This window comes from Loxodonta africana, chromosome 8 (genome assembly GCF_030014295.1).
Source record: "Loxodonta africana isolate mLoxAfr1 chromosome 8, mLoxAfr1.hap2, whole genome shotgun sequence".
NCBI lineage: Eukaryota > Metazoa > Chordata > Mammalia > Proboscidea > Elephantidae > Loxodonta > Loxodonta africana.
This window is the reverse complement of record NC_087349.1, coordinates 118,798,164-118,816,845: the sequence shown is the minus strand read 5'-3', so window position 1 is coordinate 118,816,845 and position 18,682 is coordinate 118,798,164. Positions and strand designations below refer to the sequence as shown.

Genomic DNA, 18,682 nt, shown 5'->3' with positions numbered 1-18,682 from the left:
CACAGTATTAGGTTAATCCTAGGTTCTGTAGAAAATGGAAAACAAAGAGTTGTCTTTGAGTCGGCTTTAACTCATGGCAACCCCACGTGTGTCAGAGTAGAACTGTGCTCTACAGGGTTTTCAAAGGCTGTGACCTTTTGTAAGTAGATTTCCAGGCCTTCCTTCCCAGGTGCTTTCTGAGTGGATTCGAACTATCAAACTCTCGGTTAGTAGCCAAGCACTTAACTCTTTTTGCCATCCGGCGACATCTCAATATGTATAGGCTTCAACACAGAGACGTGTTTCCTCCCTCAGCGCACTGAGGCTGGTAGTCTCCTCCACACGGTAGTCCTGGGACTCTGCCCCCTCCATTTTGAGGCTCTGACAAACCTTACCCAGGGCCTTGCTCCCAGGGAGGTTTCTCCAGCGTGTCAAAGGGAAAGAAGGGAGTGTGGAGGGGCCCGCACGTTCTTAAAGCTTATTGCACTGCTCACATGCCACTGGTCCCGTCTGTTGTGTGGTTGCCAGGAAGAGGGCAGGGAGAGGCCATCCTGCAGAGCCTCAGTCTTCTCACCTGTAAAATGAGAACAACAAAGACTATTTCCGCTTGCTTTGAGGAGATAGTTTATTTTGAAGGGATTTGTGGATGTAAATAAATGCCTGTACAACTTTAGAGAGCTATTATTGCTGAAATTCGGTGGATAGTTTCTGTTTGTCGGGGGACAGACCAGCACCCCCTTTCTCTCCACAGCATTCTGTTTGCAGACATTGTGGGCTTCACGGGGCTGGCGTCCCAGTGCACAGCCCAGGAGCTGGTGAAACTTCTGAATGAGCTCTTCGGGAAGTTTGATGAGCTAGCCACGGTAAGCATGGTGCTTTTCTTTGTTCGAATTAAATTTGAGTTGCTTCTAGAATAATAGTATGCCAGGTGGGTTCCACACATTGGAGGTGTGGAGTAGACTGATTGCTAAGCAGTTTTGCCCAGCAGGTCTATGAATCACTCATTGTTTTTAGCTTAACTGTTCACTGATTCATTTCCTTGGACTTGAGCATGACGTTTCCTAGATAAGAAAATGCTTGCCCAAGCACAGCGGACACACTTTTGCATCAAAGGCTTTGGAGACAAGGAGCCTGGCTGTTGTGCATGTAGGCTGTGGGTGCTTCTTGCCTCCCATATGCACTGCAGGCATTGCTGGCCAGCAGCCCCCTTTGTCCTGAGGCTTGCTAATTCAAGGGCTCCAAACCCTTCACTGATGGGCCAGGGTGGGCCCGGGAGACAGAGCCTCCTTTTTCAAGACTTAGGAGAGCCAGCATGTCCCAAGGTGAAGATTGGTGGGTAACACCCCTTGTGCGTCACCGACAGCATTGTGGATGGCCCAGCCTCTCTCAGACATGGGGCTGGCCCCCCAGAGTGTGCAGAGACGAGCAAGTGCCTCTTCCCTTCTTCCTTCTGCTGTGTTGCCATCCCTCGGGGAGGTGGTGCCTGTGCACCCCACAGAGTCTCTCCGTGTCACCTCCACGCCCAGACACCTGGTGTTTGTGTTGGAAGGCTGCCCTTACTTACGTCACAGCAGGGATCCAGCCAGCAGTGCTGGAGGTAGAGGTGAGGCCTCTACTCCAGGTCTGGGTCCCCCCCACTTCTGGGACCACAGCAACTTGTTCTGATTGGAGCCTCTCGAGGTGGTCCAGATGCCTCATCCTGGCTCAGATGGCAAATAGACTTCCGCTTTCTCACCCTCACAACCAATGCTTGGCTCACAGAAATGGCGGGAGCAAGCGCAGTACACCTCTGCAGCCTGTCCTGCCTGCTGCTTGTCTGTTGTTCTAGAGCACATGGTTGGAGTGAGGCTTAACTGGGCTTTTGCACCCCTTGTGCTCTCAGGACACGTCCACTGAGCGCTTTCTGTTTAGTAGTGACGAGAACAAGAACACTAACAACAGCAGGGGTATTAGTGTGCCCTTAAAATGGGCCTGGCCCCATCCTTAAGCTCTTTACCTGAATTATGGGCCCATAGCCCTTTACCTGCAATGCCAATATCCAGGAAGCTCTGAAAACTGAGACTCGTTCTAAAATTCCTAGACTGTAAAACCTGACAATTTATAGTCTTTTTCTCACTTTGTGTGAACACCCATGTGTTTTCCTGAAGAAGCCTTCACGTATTGGGTGTGAGGGTGGGGGCAGTACTGCCTCAGGCCCCAGTATGGGTGTACATGCCATATATACCACCACCTTTACCAAAACCCATTGTTGTTGATTCTGACTCATAGCGACCCTATAGGACAGAACAGAATCGCCCAATAGAGTATCCAAGAAGCAGCTGGTAGATTCGAACTGCCAACCTTTTGTTTAGCAGCCAGCCTTAGCCACTGCACCACTATGTCACCTTTACGAAATCTAAATTTCTTAATTCCAGTGTACCTCCTGCTCCTGCAGTTTCAGATAAGGGATTTTCAACCCTTTTTCATTTAGCCCTTCCCACCGTCCCATTCTGTATATGGGAAAATTGAGACACAGAGAAGTAACGTTAATTGTAATGGTCAAAAAGTTGATCACTTGGTAGAGCTGGCATTCATACCTGGCATCTTCACTTTGAACTCACGCTCTTAACAGTGGGTCAGAGTGGGCCCTGGTTAATTGAGGTGAACTTCAGGGGGCATTCAGCAACATGGACATATGATTTCCATGGAGGCAGAGAGGCCCGGCTGCAGGTAGCACTGAACATAGGGCATCTCGGCCAGGGCATCTCTGGCTTCATGGAGGCAGCAACACTGGATTGAGCCTTGAACAATGGGTGGGAGCTTACTAGGCAGAGATGAAGGATGGAGGCCCCCAGTCAGGGGCACTACTGTGCAAGGGCTTCCCCCTCCTGGGTCCACTGCCAGGGGCACTGGATGCTGAAGCCTTTGAAATGCCAGGCTGGGCAGTGGCTGCCTCTCATCCACAGCAGACTGACTGTCTGGATTTTAAAGGCCCTCCTGGAACCTATCCCATGTGGGATCTGCACCAGGCCAGGCTGCTCTGACAGCCACAGCTTCAACTGGGCATACCATATGCACTAAGCAAGAGGTACGGTGGGCAAATCCCAACTTCACTGGTAACTGTGTGGTAAGGATCAGCGTGAGTCCAGTTCCCACCTGGAAATGGATTCAGGTCTTACCTTCTCACTTCTCTATCCTTGTCACCAGCCACTCCAAGTGGCACTCTTTCTCATCACCAGCCACCTGGGTCTAGGTTGGGGGGTATCAGCTGCACACTCGAGTCCAGATAATTCCCTCCACTTCAGACTGTACCAAAACCAAACCCTTGCCGTCAAGTCGATTCCAACTCATAGCTACCCTCTAGGACAGAGTAGAACTGCCCCATAGGGTTTCCAAGGAGCAGCTGGTGGATTTGAAATGCTGACCTTTTGGTTAGTAGCCGAGCTCTTTACCAGACCAGTTGGCCCCTTTTCTCTCATCCCTAGCCACCCAGGGCTGGGTAAGGGCTCACAAGTTAAAAGGACACAGTCCTTCAGACTGTCAGATAGGCAGATGCCAGCCCTGGCTGGCTCTCACTGCCCCTGTGGGTTCCACAATTCCCTGGAATGACTCACAGAGTTCACGGAGACTATACCATGCCAGTTTGTCATAACCAGAAAGGATACAAAGACTTACACAGATCTGGGAGGGGTTGTGGCACAGAACGTCCCTCCCTGGGGGATGCATTTACCCTCATGACAGCAGATGCTCTTCTCTCCAACCAGGAAGCCCATCTGAGCCTCTGTGTTCTCGGGCTTTTATAAGCCAGTCCACATGCTCCTTTGTCAGTAATGGGGTAGGCTCCCTAGCCAGACAGGTGCCTCAGGGGTCATCGATTACTAAAAGGAAATCCTCTAAGGCCAATTTCCCGAAAACTGAGGGCGAAAGGCCATTTAAGGGAACTCAGCGTACTGTGCAGTGTTTCACTGAGACAAATAAGCAGAGCCTGCAACAGACACTCCCTTGGCTTCACAGTCCCTGCTTTCCCCATGTAGGGGCCTGATTTTAGGTCGCAGGAGCCCTCTGAGGGTGTCCTCTCTCTGGAGTGGTCTGCACTCTTGGAATCTAGTCACACTGGCCACATGGCCTGAGGGACTGCTGGCGGTCCCTCCTCCCTGGCACTTGCTGGCTTTACAGTGTGCTAATAACCAGGTGTGTTGGGGCTGGGCTGGAATTGCACTGCCAGTCTGGGAGCTTCGGGAGCCGCCTGTCGCAGTGAGCACGCTTACCAGGTAACATCAGTGTTCTGCTCTTTGTTTTCTTTGCTACCCATGGGGATATTTGGAATACATTTTATTGCTCACAACAATAATCACATCAGAATCTAATAGTGGCAGAAATGCCCCTCTGCTTCCTGAAGTTGTTCTGCCCTCCCTAAGATATTGGGCCAGGCAGGCAGGCTTATCCAGAAAGACTGGAGCACAGCACTGCTGTGGGGGCTACTGGAAGCCTTCTGTACATGGATGGAGGTAAAGTAAGGGAGAGATGTGGCTAGGTGTCTTGGGACTACAGGGGAAGACTGGGAAGCAAGGCTTGTCCCCCGCTTACTTGCCTGGGCTCTGCTGGACTCTCTGGTGCCTGCCCTCCTGCCTTACAGGGAGATGAAGCCAAGTTCATGTCCTTGTTCAAGCTTGAGGTAGGGACATAGGAGATCCCGTTGTGGCTGGTTTGAGGAGGGGGCAGAAGCTCAGTTAAGGGGAGTCAGAACCTTTCCCAGAGGAGTTGGCAGTTACAGAAATGTCTTAGAGAAAAGAGCAATCTTTCCATGATGAAGAAGGGGTGAGGAGTGGATCTGTGCCCGGGGCTGGCTATGCCAAGGCAGAGTTCCGAAGGGTTACTGTGGAAAGTGCAGGGACCCCAGGCCCAGGTTTTCCTGAGACCCCATAGGCTGAGCCAGATGGTAGTAAAGCTGGCTTAGATTGGCTTTAACTGCACAGGTTTGGAGCACTGGGTAGAGGTGGGAGAGCAGTCCATCTGTGGCTGCAGAAACATGGGATAAGTGAAGAATCATGAAGGTGGAACGAGGTGGAAAGAGGGCAGGAGTGGGAGCCAGATGGGCCCTAGCTGCCTTCAGGAGATTCTGAGTGAGACAGAAAGGGCCTGAGAGGTCTGGTTGTAGGATGCTGCTTACTTTCCTTCTGGATTGGCTGGTGGGGCCCTTTCTCATGTAGCACACTGAATATTCTAGGTCAAGGCTCTGTGGCCCCTTTTTGGGAAAGGTTGGAGCAGGATGTTCCCTCTCCATGAAGGTGGTGGTTCTGGGCCTTCCTGGGGCTGGATGTCCTCAGATGGCCTTGAAACCTTTTGGGTTTGGCCATTTGAATTTTCCCTCTTGATCTATTGCTGTGATGCACTCTTAATAAGTTCCCGTATTCGTCTCTCCTCCTCTTGCTGGGGTGAAGGAATGTGGGTGGGGAATCCCTGGTAGGATTCGGGTGAGGCATAAGGAAGTCGTGAAGGATGTAGGTGTACCCTGTGTCCATGTGGTCACTCCACTGCCAGTTTCCCCTCCCAGTGAAGCCTCTCACAAGGGGAGTTCCAGCCCCTTGCCTGTTTTGGCCAGATGCCAGAGTGTGGACGAGTCTCCCTGACTGAGGGCGGAGGGCTGGCAGACACACGTTGCCTGCTGCTCCTCCTATCCTTCCATTAGGAAGCTCCTCCACTCTGTGGCAATGGGTTTTTTTTTTACAGGCACAGGAGCAGCAGGGGCAAAGACGGAGTGTAGGGCAAGGTAAGGTATGCACGCCTGTCTTGGTGGCAGAAGGGTTGACCAGGACCTAGTGAACACAGAAGAGGCAAACAACTTGGACCGTAGTGAAATGCAAGCTCAGGGTATGGTTGTGAGACATTCTGAAGATGTGCAGGGTGGCAGGGTAAGAGCAAGGCTCAGCCCTGGGTTGGGGAGGAAGGCAGACTGGGCAAGTAGGAGGCAGGGATGCCGGTGGGGTGTTGCTGAATCAGGGTCACCATGGAGAATGAGGTTAAATCTGAGAATGGAGGCTGGCAGGGCTGGACCACAGATTCAGACCTCCAAAGAGCCAACCTGGGGAAGGGGCAGTAAGCTGTTCTGGGTGGTCATGGCTCCAAGGGGGCCAATTAGGCTCACAGATAGAATGGCCACCGGGAGGCCTGGGCTCCTTGCGTCCAAGGAGGCTGAGAGCCAGGTAGAACTCCATCAAGTATGCTATGGGGATGGCAGTAGGCTGCAAAGCTCCCTAGCTCTGGAGGAGGCATGATTCCACAGGCTGCTCGGGCTGTGGACATGGAACCAGGAGACTAGGGCTTCTTCTCAGAGGAGAGGAGCAGAAGGAGGGCTGGCTCTGTTGAGAGGGCTGAGAGGGACTCCTCAAAATAAAGTGGCCCTCGGGCTTCGGCCTTCATTTGACCTCTCTCTCAGTATCATTTGATACAACTGACAGGACTTCTTAAAACACAGCCTTCTTTGACTTTTCATGTGTTCTTTTTGCCTTTAAAGTTCTCCCCTCATTTTTCTCCTGTGTTTTCCATGTGTGGCAGGCAGAATCCTAAATTAAACCCCCAAGATTCACATCCCTTATCTATTCAATTAGACACTAAGCTGGGTGCTGCTGTGAAGGATTTTGCAGATGTGACGAAACCCCAAGCCAGGTGACCTCCAATCGGGAGATTATTTGGGTGGGCCTGACTCCATTAGCTGAGCCCTTGAGAAGCAGAGTGTTTTCTCTGGGTGATTACAGAAGGGGAAGTCAGAAACATGAAGCACGAGGGGAATTCAAAGCACCATTGCTGATTTGAAATGGAGGATGTCACGTGCCAAGGAACAAGAGCAGGCCCCGACTGACAGCCATCAAGAGACGGGATCTCCATCCTACAGCCACAAGGGGCCAGATCCTCCCAATAACCCGAGGGAGCCTGGAAATGGATTCTTCTCCAGAGCCCCAAATAAGAGCCCAGCCTAGCCAATGCCTTGATTTTGGCATTGTGAGACCCAGAGCAGAGAACCCAGATGAACCATGCTGGACTTCTGACCTATAGAACTGTTAGCTCATAAATGGGGAATGTTTTAAGATGCTAAGATTGTGGCAAGTTGCTACACAGTGTGGAAAAATGAAGACACCAGGGTAACTTGGACCCAGTCTCCAGGATTCAGTCCCAGTGACTCCTCCTCAGCATACCTGCCCTGAAACTCAGGCAGCATCGCGTGTTTTTCTCAAGACCCGGTTCTTCCTTTGTGATGTGCACCCCTGTTGTGTGTCTTTCACCTGGAGGGCAGGGTCTTCTCCATTTTGTCACTGCAGTTTTTCAGTTTGCTGGACCTGGAATGCAGAAAGAACTCATAATTTGTGTGTTCTGGCATTTGTGTGTATGCAAGCATTGTGAGTGTGCAAACATTTCTATGTGTGCAAACATTATGTGTGTGTAGGCATTCATGTGTGTACAAGCATTTAACCTCTACTTCCACAGCCCGTGATGCTCTTGAATATCTCATCACTGAGGCCTCTGCCATGTGCATGGTGATACTAAACAGCAGATGGACCTTAGTTGGTTTAGTACTGCTTTTAGCATCCTTCCAGACACCACTTCTCAGACAGTGTCCCCTTTACTGCCTATTCCCAGCAGATTGCCGCCACAGCCGGTCTACCCCTGCTCTTGAGCTAAACCACTTCCTCTCAGTGAATTGTTCTTCTTCAGTTCCCTGTCCTCCCACTTGATGTCTTGTCTCCAAGTGCAATGGACTCAGGAGAAACTGCTTTATTACGTTATGTAAGTTCTCTTGCTACGAGAACGTCCAAGCGCCCTTTCCATGTAACACTAGAACAATTTCACAGACTCATCGGAGGTTTGAGATGGAGAAGACCTTGGATATCTGTTGACCCAGCTTTCCAAGTGCAAGTGAGAACAAACTCTGGGGAGTGGGGAAAGTGCCCACCCAGGGCCATATGCTGCAGCACGGTGGGGAGGCGGCACCCAGCTCCCTGCCCAAGGAGGCATCATTTAAGGAGTGACCCAGTAATAGTTCAGATTTATAGAAAAGGGAAATTCCAAAGCAAGGGACCCTAGAAGGGAGAGTTTAAATGTCAGTGTTAAAGCCCATCCTATGTACAACTTATGCTTGGAACAGTTTGGTTTTCTGGTGAAGTTAAATTCTTTAGTGTGAGTGAGGGCCCAAGAGTGAGGGACATATCCTGTGTTCCCAGGGTCTGTGACTAAACCATAGGATAGTCTAGTTGTGTCTACATCCATTACACAGCAGGCCTGAGAGCCATTGGCAGCTGAGGTCAGCTTCATGTTTTTGTGACTAATGTGGTTGTTTTTGAATAGTTTTTCCTATAAAATTCATATTATATAAGAAACAAAACCAAGACTTAATTAAAAGTTTAGGAGGCTTCATAAGAAGTATTTTTGGGATAGAACTTCATTTTTTAATTAATAATTTTCAACTGGGTTTGAACACTCCCTGAGAGCAGTAGAAGAGCAGGCCCCTGGGGAACTGGCCCAGCCATCACAGAGTGCTGTGAGTGGGGGAGGCTGATTTGGGGAAGGGGAGGAAGCCTGGTGTTTATGACTGCAGACTCTACACCCCGAGCAGGAATGGGCATCCACACCACTGAGAATGTGTGCCAGTCTCACAGCAAGAAATGCTCATTGTCTGCGTGGGAAAACCAAAGACGAGTTTGGGGTCAGGGAAGTTAAGGGGTTTTTCCACATTCACACAGTAGAGGGGAGATTTGAACGCTGTTCGTCTCACCTCTTTTGTGTCTTCTATAACACAGGGTATATGTTCTGATGAATCACCACATTTTGAAATTCCACACAATAAAAGTTAATGGGGCTGATGGGGAAAATAGGGGGGCAGGGGGCAGGAGACTCTAGGCTTTTCCTAGTTTCATAATACTCAAATATACACACCAAGGACAAACTCAGTAAAAATGCTATCACAGTTTTAAATACCTTAAAATTCCTAATAAATGAAGAAATGCACTAGAAAATATTACACTTTTCCTTGGCAAAGGGACATGCAGAAGACTTGGTGGACCTGGGTGTGTTCAAGTGTAGGGATTTCTGAGTTACAGAGAAGAGGAAGATGAAAGGTGTTTCAGTTACCTATAATCAGTTACCTATAGCTGTGTGATAAATGTATGTGTGTTATCTATGAGTGTGTGTCTGTGTGTATTTATGTATATACAAAACCCCAAAACAAACCCGTTGACATCGAATTGATTCCAACTCATAGTGACCCCACAGGGTTTCCAAGGCAGTAGATCTCAACAGAAGTAGACTGCCACATCTTTCTCCCGCAGAGCCACTGGTGGTTTCGAACCATGACCTTTCAGTTAGCGATCTATTGTATTAACCAGTGCACCACCATGGTACCTGTATTCCTTTGCGAGTCCCTGCATTCGATTGGAGGCAGTCTCATTATTCTCTTGATGTTATTTGGTAGCAAAAAGTATCATTAACTCATGGTAAACTTAGAATTGAGCTGACATGAGTTTTTGTTTGGGGGATTCTGTTCTTCAGTTCACATCTCGTGTGGGCCAGTGTGTGTTATGGACACTTGTTGCAGCATGTAGGTATTACTCTCCCCCAAGAGGGTTGCAGAGGATTGGTTACTTCCAGAACCCATGGCTGCTCAGTGGCTTCACATCACCTAGCTCCACAGGTAGTTCTTGGCCAGAGGTTGGCAATCTTGTGTGAAGGACCAGGTAGTAAATATTATAGACTTCGAGGGCCAGATGGTCTCTGTCATAACAACCCAATGCTGTCATTGGAACATGAAAGCAAACACAAGTATATTTAAGCAGATGGGCACACTGTGTTCCAATAAATTTATATATAAAAAGAGGAAGGTGATCTGCAGGCTGCAGTTTGCCAACCCCTGCTCTAAGCTATGAAGCGCTGAATGGAGTTAAGTTTATTTTGAAAATTGCATTTGCCCTGTCTTCACTGTGTGCCTTTCCAGCACCCGGGAGGCTGCAGTTGGGTTGTTGGCCCCAGGACCCATAGGGAATGCTCCGGGCATTTGGCTCATCATGATGCAGAGCCCAGCAGTGCCCTTTATTCCTGGCATTGGTGCTGGATGGCAGGGCTTAGCACTGCCAGCTGGAGGCCAGGCCTATACCTGAGCTGGAACTCACCTTTGAATTCTCCTGGCTGGGAGCCAGCTAGAGCTGCAGTCGGAACACAGGGAGCAGAGCTGCAGTCGGAACACAGGGAGCAGAGCTGCACAGGCAGGCAAGCCTCTAACCTAGCGAGCACCGCAACGCATGGAAGCACTGCCCCTAATAACTGAAACCTCTGCTGCCAATACCGGCTTGTTCCCCAGGGAAAATGTACTTTAAGTTTGAGCAGAAGGGAATCTTTTCCTGCTCTTTAGTGGCACATTGTGAGTGGGGTTGGCTTGGCACATGTGCCATGGCTGTGTGGGCGCAGAGGATAGGCAACACGGGGTGCTGCCTCAGCAGCCAGCAGGAGGCAGGATGGACATGCCGGAACCACAGTAGGGTGACGTAGGTATCCCAGCTAGGGGTGTGCTGTGGCCACACCGTTGACGGGGCTTAAGAAATGGTGACATTTAACTGTTGTACAACACAAGACAGCCTAGGTGTGATGCAGACCGTACCCAGCGCAGCCCTGGACCCCTGACCTGACTTAGAAGATACGGGTTTAGCAATTGCTAGCTGCTGCCCACAGAGCCTCCACTGGGAGGTGATGTTGCCATACACACTGTAGACCAGGGGAGTTTATGACTTGGAGGAAGAGGTAAGGACATCAAGGCCATGGCAGGAGGCTGTGCAGAGCAGGCAGCGGGCGAGCATTGGAATTTACCCACGAGAGCATGGTTTTTCTCTTTGCGAAAGTGAAATACAGAAAACAGTGCAGTTTTTCCAAGGCCACCCTTCTAAGAAATTACAGTTAAAAACTTTAGCCAAACTTGAAAGCAGAGACTCAAAAAGAGTTCATTGCAGCACCGTTCACGATAGCCAAAAGATGGAAGCAACCTAAATGCTCATCAACAGCTGAATGGATAAACAAAATGTGGTATGTACATACGACGGAATACTACTCAGCCAGTAAGAGAAATGAAGTCTTGGATGACATGCTGAGTGAAATAAGTCAATCACAAAAGGACAAGTATTGTATGACCTCACTTACGTAAAAAGACAAGAAAAGGCAGATGTGTAGAGACTAAAGTATATTAGCAGTTACTTGGGGCAGGAAGAGGGGGAAAGTGGGAGTTAATAGTAGTGGGAAAATTGCATTGATTAAGGGTAATGGCTGCACAGCAGATTATTGTAATTGCTGTCAATAAGTTGTACTCCTGTAAAAAGATGAATTGGCAAAAAAAAAAAAAAAACTCAAAACAAAACAAAAACTTCTAGCCAATTTATCACAGCTTTATCTTTTATTTTTATTTTTTTAAGGCAAACTTTTTTTTGTTTTGGTATCTTCAGGAAAAATATTTATTGAGAAAAGTTCTAAGATTTGTGTGTTTCATGAGTGACTTTGGTGTACAGAGTGAATCTTCAAGTGTTCCTAGGAAAGGTTTCAATGATAAATCTGTTTCCAACCATCTGCCATGCTTGTGCTAAATGCTCCCCTAGCTACCAAGGCCCGTGACTTCTACAGGTTAAGCACTGCTAGGGTAGGTCTGTCTCTTTGTCCCCACAGCATTCCTGGCTGTCAGCACCCCTACTCCCTGCAGCAGCTTCCTAATGGGCTGCCCGCCCTGGCCTGGCCTCTGCAGATGGCCCCCTGCAGCTAGGGTGGACCTGTGCATAGATCCCTTCTTTAAAACCTGCCCTTGGCTTCCCACTGCCTCAGTGGCAGAGAAGGCTCTTTTTTTGTTGGTGTTAATAGCTTTATTGAGGTGCAATTGATATATAATGAACTGTCTATTTTTATAGTGTACAGTTAATAAGTTTTGACTTACGTATGCATGCATGAAACATCACAACAATCCAGATAATGAACATATTTATCGCCTTCGAAAGTTTCCTTGAGTCTTTTGTAATTCCTCCTCCTCCCCTTCTATTCCTTCCTCATCCTTGTTTCAGGCAACTACTGAACTACTGATCTGATTCGTGTCACTATAGATTAGATAGATAGGTAGATATGGAATAATATAGAGATATGTGGAATAATGCAATATACAATATACTATTTTATCTGGCTTCTTTCATTTGGCATAATTGTGTTAAGATTCATCCATGTTGTTGCCTGTATCAGTAGTTTATTCCTTTTTATTGCTGTGTAGTATTCCACTGTATGACTATACCAAGGTTTGTTTATCCATTCATCTCTTGATGGACATTTGAGTTCTTTCTGGGTTTTAATTATTGTAAATAAAGCTGCTATGAACATTTGTGTACAAGCTTTTACATGGGCATTATCATGGATTGATCTGTGTCCCCCCAAAATATCTGTGAACTTGGCTAGGTCGTAATTCCCAGTATTGTATGATTGTCTACCATTTTGTCATCTGATGTGATTTCCCTATGTGTTGTAAGTCCTGTCACTATGATGTAATGAGATGGATTAGTGGAAGTTATATTGATGGGATCTACAAAATTAGATAGTGTCTTAAGCCAGTCTCTTTTGAGATATAAAAGTGAAAAGTGAGCAGAGAGACTTGGGAACCTCATACCACCAAGAAAGCAGTGCATCCTTTGGACCTGAGGTTCCTGGGCTGAGATGCTTCCAGACCAAGGCCAGATTGATGACAAGGACCTTCCTCCAGAGCTGACAGAGAGAGAAAGCCTTTCCGTGGAGCCGATACCCTGAATTTGGATTTCTAGCCTACTGGACTTGGTTAAAGTCACTAGATGACTAAGACAGACATGTACTTGCTTTTCTTTTGAGTATATAACTAGGAGTGAAATGGCTAGATCGTATGGTAGATGTCGGTTTAACTTTTTAAAGAATTGCCAAACTGTTACCCCAATGGTTGTATCATTTTACGTTCTGACCAGCAGTGTATGAGAGTTCCATTTCCTCTACATCTTCACCAACACTTCATATCGGAAGTCCTTTCAATTGTAGCCATTCTAACAGGTTATGTGGTAATATTTCATCGTGATTTTAATTTTAATTTCCCTAATGACAAATGCTGTTGAGTGTCTTATTGACCATCCATTTATCTTCTTTGGTGAAATATCTTTTCATATCATTTACTCACTTTTTTTTCCCCCATTAGGTTGATTGTTGTCTTACTGTTGAATTTGGGGAATCCTTGTATAGTCTACTTACAAGTTCTTTTTTAGATCTAGGATTGGTAAATACCTTTTTCTAGGCATTGGCTTGTTTGTTCGTTCTCTTAACAGTGTCATTTGAAGAGCAGAAGTTTTTTTTTTCATTTCGATAAATCCAATTTATCAGATTTTTCTTATATGAATTGTAATTTGGTGTTGTATCTAACCAAATTTCACAAAAATTTTCTCCTGTGTTCCCTTTTCAAAGTGTCAGAGTTTTAAGTTTTACATTTAGGTCTATCATCTATTCTGAGTTAATTTTTGTATATCTTTTTCTTTATATATGAATATCTAATTGTTATAGCATCATTTGCCGAAAATACTGTCCTTTCCCCCACTGAATTGCCGGTGCACCTTTGTTTAAAATCAGTTATCCATATATGAGTGGATCTACATCTGGATTCTTTGTTTTGTTTCATTGATGTATATATCCATCTTGGCACCAGTAGCATACCACTTTGATCACAATTGCCCTGTTATAAGTCTTGAAGTCAGGTCCTGTGATTTCTCCAGCTTTGTTCTTTTTCAAAGCTATTTTAAGCATTCTAGGACCTTTGTGTTTACATACGAATTTTAGACTTAAGTTGCCAATTTCCACAACAAAGCCTGCTTTGTTTATTTAGATTGATTTAATTTCTCTCAGTAATGTTTTGTATTTTTCATTGTACAAGTCTTACATTTCTTTTATCAGATTTATCGCTAAGTAGTTCATACTTTTGATGTTATTGTAAATGGCATTGTTTTCTAACTTTAATTTCTGATTGTTAGTTACTACTATATAAAAATACAGTTGATTTTTGTATATTGATCTATTGTCCTGCATCCCTGCTAAACTCAAGTATCATTTCTAGTAGCTTTTTTTTTTTTTTTGTGGTAGATTTTCTTTTATATCAAGTTGTTTGCAAATGAAGATAACTTTTACTTCTTCCTTTCCCATCTGGATGACTTTCATTTATTTTCTTGCCCTAATTCACTGCCTAGAATCTCCAATACATTGTTGAATAGAAGTGGCAAGAGCAGACCTTCTTATTTTGTTCTCCATCTTAGGGGAAAAAGCATTAGTCTTTCATCATTAAGTATCATATTAGCTGCAGGTTTTTTGTAGATTTTTTTTTTATCAGATTGAGTAAATTCCCTTTTATTCCTAATTTGCTGAGATTTTTTGTCAGAATGCTGGATTTTGTCAAGTGCTTTTTCTGTGTCTGTGGAGATGATCATATGGTTTTTCTTTTTTATTCTGTTAATATGAAGAATTACATTGATTGTAGCATTTTAAAATAACCTTGCATTCCTGGAATATACCCTATTCAGACACGTTGTATTATCCTTCTAAAGTATGATTGGCTTTGGTTTGCTAAAATTTTGTTTAGAATGTTTTCCATTTACATACCTGAAGGATATTGGTCTGTGGTTTCCTTTTCTTATGTATCTGTGTGGTGTCAAGGCGATGCTGATTTCGTAGATGAGTTTGGGACTGTTTCTTCCTGTTCGTTTTTTTTGGAGGATTTTGTATAGAATTGATATTATTTTTTGCTTAAATATTTGCTAGAATTCATCAGTAAACCATCTGGGCTTGGAGCTTTCTCTGTGGAAGTTATCTTTTTTTTTCTTGAACGATCTTGGTACAAGTTTTTGTCTTTCAAAAAATGTGTCCATTTCATCTAAGTTATCCTATTTTTTGAAATAATGTTGTTCATAGTATTTCCTTTTTAACAAACCAGTTATCTGTTTAATGTCTGTAGAATCTGTAGTGCTATCACCTCTCTCATTCCTGATTTTGGTAATTGGTGTCTTCTTCCCCCTCCCTACCCCCTGATCATTCTGGCTGGAGTTTTATTGATTTTTAAAAAAGAACTTCCTTCTGGTTTAATTGATTTTCCCTATTTTTTATTTCATTAATTTCCACTCTGATCTTTATTATTTCATTTCTTTTGCTTTCTTTAGGTTTAGTTTGCTCTTCCCTTTGTAGTGTCTTATGGTTGAAGCTGAGGTAACTGATTCGAATTCTTTTTTTTTTTTCTTCCTATTCTAGTCTAAGCATTTGTGCTGTAACCTCCCCTCTGAAGTAATGTTTTAGCAGCATCCCCAAATTTCTTATGTTCTTATTTTTATTCAGTTTAAAATACTTTCTAATTTCTCTTTTGATTTTCTTTTTAGACCCATGGGTTATCTAGAAATATGTTATTTGCAGATTTTTTTTATGATTTTTCTGTTCTTGATTTCTAGTTTAATTATATTATAGTTAGAAAACATACTTTCTGTGACTTAAATCTTTAAAATTTATAGCCAGAATATGATCTGCTTTGGTAAATCGTCCATATATACTTGACGATAATGTGCATTATGCGAATGTTCTATAAATATTGACTAGGTCAGTTCTTGGGGAGCACATGTTTTTTTCTCATATTTGCTTGCCTTGCATTTAGGTCCCAGGGGTTGAGGATGCAGGGAAACCCCAATGAAATGCAGGCTCAGAAAATTATACACAGCTGCAATTTAAACACACTTTTCTTTATGAAGCTCCCTGCCAGGAAGGCATAGCCTCTTAGTTAAACAAACAGTGTGTTTGCCTTCATCTCAATAGTAGCAGATGGTGTATTTATCACCTTAGCTATGGCTGATGCTCACAGATGTGAATAATATTTTTAACCTTTCCCTTATTTGTTGGATACTTTTTTTTCTTTTTCTAAATTTAATTTGTTATTGTTGAGAATATGCACAGCAAAACAGTCACCAACTCAACAGTTTCTACATGTACAATTTAGTGATTACATTCTTCAAGTTGTGTAAACATTCTCACCCTCCTTTTCTGAGTTGTTCCTCATTAACAGAAAGTTGCTGCCCCCTAAGGCTCTTGTCTAATTGAGTTGCTGTTGTCAATTTGATCCTGTGTAGATAGTTCTTAAAAGAGCATAATGCTCAAGGCAGACAGTTTTTACTAGTTAAGGTAAGCTATCATTCAGTTTTAAGATGACTTCAGGGGATATTTTTGGTTTAAGGTTTAAAGATTATTTCAGGGCAATAGTTTCAGGGGGTTCATCCGCCCTCCATGGCTCCAGAAAATCTAGAGTCCATGAGAATTTGAAATTCTGTTCTGCATTTTCCCCATTTTGATCAGGGTTCTTCTGTAGCATCTTTAATCAAAATGTTCATTAATGGTAGCTGGGCACCATCTGGTTCTTCTGGTCCCATGGCAGAGGAGGCAGTTGTTCATGGAGGCAATTAGCCCCACATTCCATATCCTCCTCCTATTCTTGCCTCTCCTTCTTTCTTTCTTGCTCCAGGTGAATAGAGACCAAATGTTGTGCCTCGGATGGCTGTTTGCAAGCTTATAAGACCACAGACACTATGCAACGAATGAGGAGGTAGAACAGAGGCACTAAACGTTATTAGGCCGGTTAACTGGGATGTCCCATGAAACCATGACCCTAAACCTACAAACCAAGGAACCAAATCCCATGAGATATTTCGTTGTACATGAACAGCCTCAGCAGCTACTCTTTTTGTTGTTGATGTTGTAAATATATCTGTCACACAACTTATGGCAATTCAACTTTTTATAGGTGTACAACCTATTGACAACAATTAATTGGCTGTGCAACCCTACCCTTAATCAATGCGATCTTTCAATCACCACTAACTCCCATATTCCCCCTCCCTCCCGCCCCTGCTAACCACTAGTAAACTTTCTTTACATTTGTCTTTTCTTGTCTTTTTATATAAGTGAAGTCATGTAGTATTTGTCCTTTTGTGATTGGCTTATTTCGCTCAGCATAATGTCTTCAAGCTTCATCCATAGTGTGGCATATATCAAGACTTCATTTCTTCTACTGGTTGAGTAGTTCTCCATTGTATATATGTACCACATTTTGTATATCCATTCATCTGTTGATAGGCATTTAGGTTGTTGCCACCTTTTGGCTATTGTGAATAGCAAGTCTCTGTTAGAGTCTCTGCTTTCAAGTCTTTTGGGTGTATACCTAGGAGTGGAATTGCTAGGTTATTGGATACTTTTTAGGTTATGCATTTACTCTGATATCCATGTATTTTTGGAAAATTGGCCACATCCCATGGAGTCTGTGGCCTGGAGCTCAATCTTGCTCCACTGCCACCTTGTGGAGGGATTGAGTCCCTTTTCTGGATGTCAGTTTTCTGAATGGGAAGATGAACCAGTTTGACTAGGCAGAGTCTCTTATGCAGGCTCTAGGAGGCAGTGGAGCTTTGTGGCAAGTTCACAGGTTTGCCATCTGCAGAGGTGAACCTGAGTCTTAGCTTGGCCTCTTACCCACTGGGCAGTCTTGGGCTGGGCCTGGTCCTTTGCTCTGGTGTAATAGGTAGATGATAAGACAGTTCCTTGTTTCTGGTCACAACTTCAAGAATCCTCCCAGAGACTTTTATTTTTTCTCCAGATGGGCCCATTACATTGTTGCAGGTTTTTTAGCCCCAGTGTGATTGTTGCCTGACATATGCCGGAGGACATGTTTAGGTTTAAAAAGGCTTTGGCAGCTGGAAATCAGCCAGTTTGTGCACAAGTCCACCGTGCAGTGTAGCAAGTCTGTAAACCCCATGAACACCCCACGGATGAGGTTCGGCCACCCGAAGCGGAACAACCCTCTGGGGCATGCTGAGTCTGCAGATGGCCTCGCCTTGTGGAGCGCACTTCCTCTTGGGCTTCTCACAGCCTGTGCTGTCCCCAAACATGGACACACCGGGGCCTTCCTAATCCGCAAGAACCTGACATGGAGGAGTGCTTACGCAGGAATTTAACAAGTGCTTAGACGAGATCATTTGCATTAATATCATTTTAGGAGGAAGGAGAACAATATTCATGTTGAGTTTATGAATCCTGTAGTCTGACATGTCATTGCACCTCTTCGTCAGCAGAGGACGGGCAAACATGCATGGCTTTATGACACAATCTGGCCATTTTGCTCCATTTTCAGTTGCTGGGAGATGACATTATTATGGCCTGTGTTAGAAAAGTCGTTCATTTATTAGATATTGGTGTTCTGTGGAAGCTGGTCCAGGGGCTAGAGTGCTCCCATCTGCATCTGAGCTTACTCAGAGGAGAGTTTACTTTTATCCTTCCTGTACACTTGTATCCTCCCCCCACCTCTCCCCCGCGGCCATCCTTTGTACTCCTTTGGAGGCTTTCCGGGTCAGGGCCACTGAAGAGAGCCTCGGTCTTGACTAAGAAGCTGGGACTCACCAGGCAGCAGCAAGGACTCGGACATGCCTTCTTCACCTCTCGTGTCTTGGTTTCCCTGCCTGTAAAATGTGAGGAGGAGACCAGAGGGCCTGAACACCCCTTCCTGCTCCAACACCCTAGTTCTGTGAGCCCCTGAAAGACTGGCTGCCTTAAAGCCTGGGGTGCATTTGTTGGTTAGTTTTAGTAGACTGTCACATGGTTTTCTTTTCTTTCTTTTTTTTTTTTAATTCTTCTTCTGTATGTT

At 45.1% G+C, this 18,682-nt stretch overlaps 1 protein-coding gene across 1 annotated transcript in view; it reads left to right on the top strand.

The window, feature by feature from the left end:
• ADCY1 (adenylate cyclase 1) overlaps window positions 1–18,682 on the top strand; it is a 252,600-nt gene that overhangs the window by 101,153 nt on the left and 132,765 nt on the right. Inside the window, exon 4 of the mRNA XM_023544192.2 lies at window positions 731–842. Coding sequence (XP_023399960.2) covers window positions 731–842 — 112 coding nt within the window. The remainder of the gene's footprint in view (window positions 1–730; window positions 843–18,682) is intronic.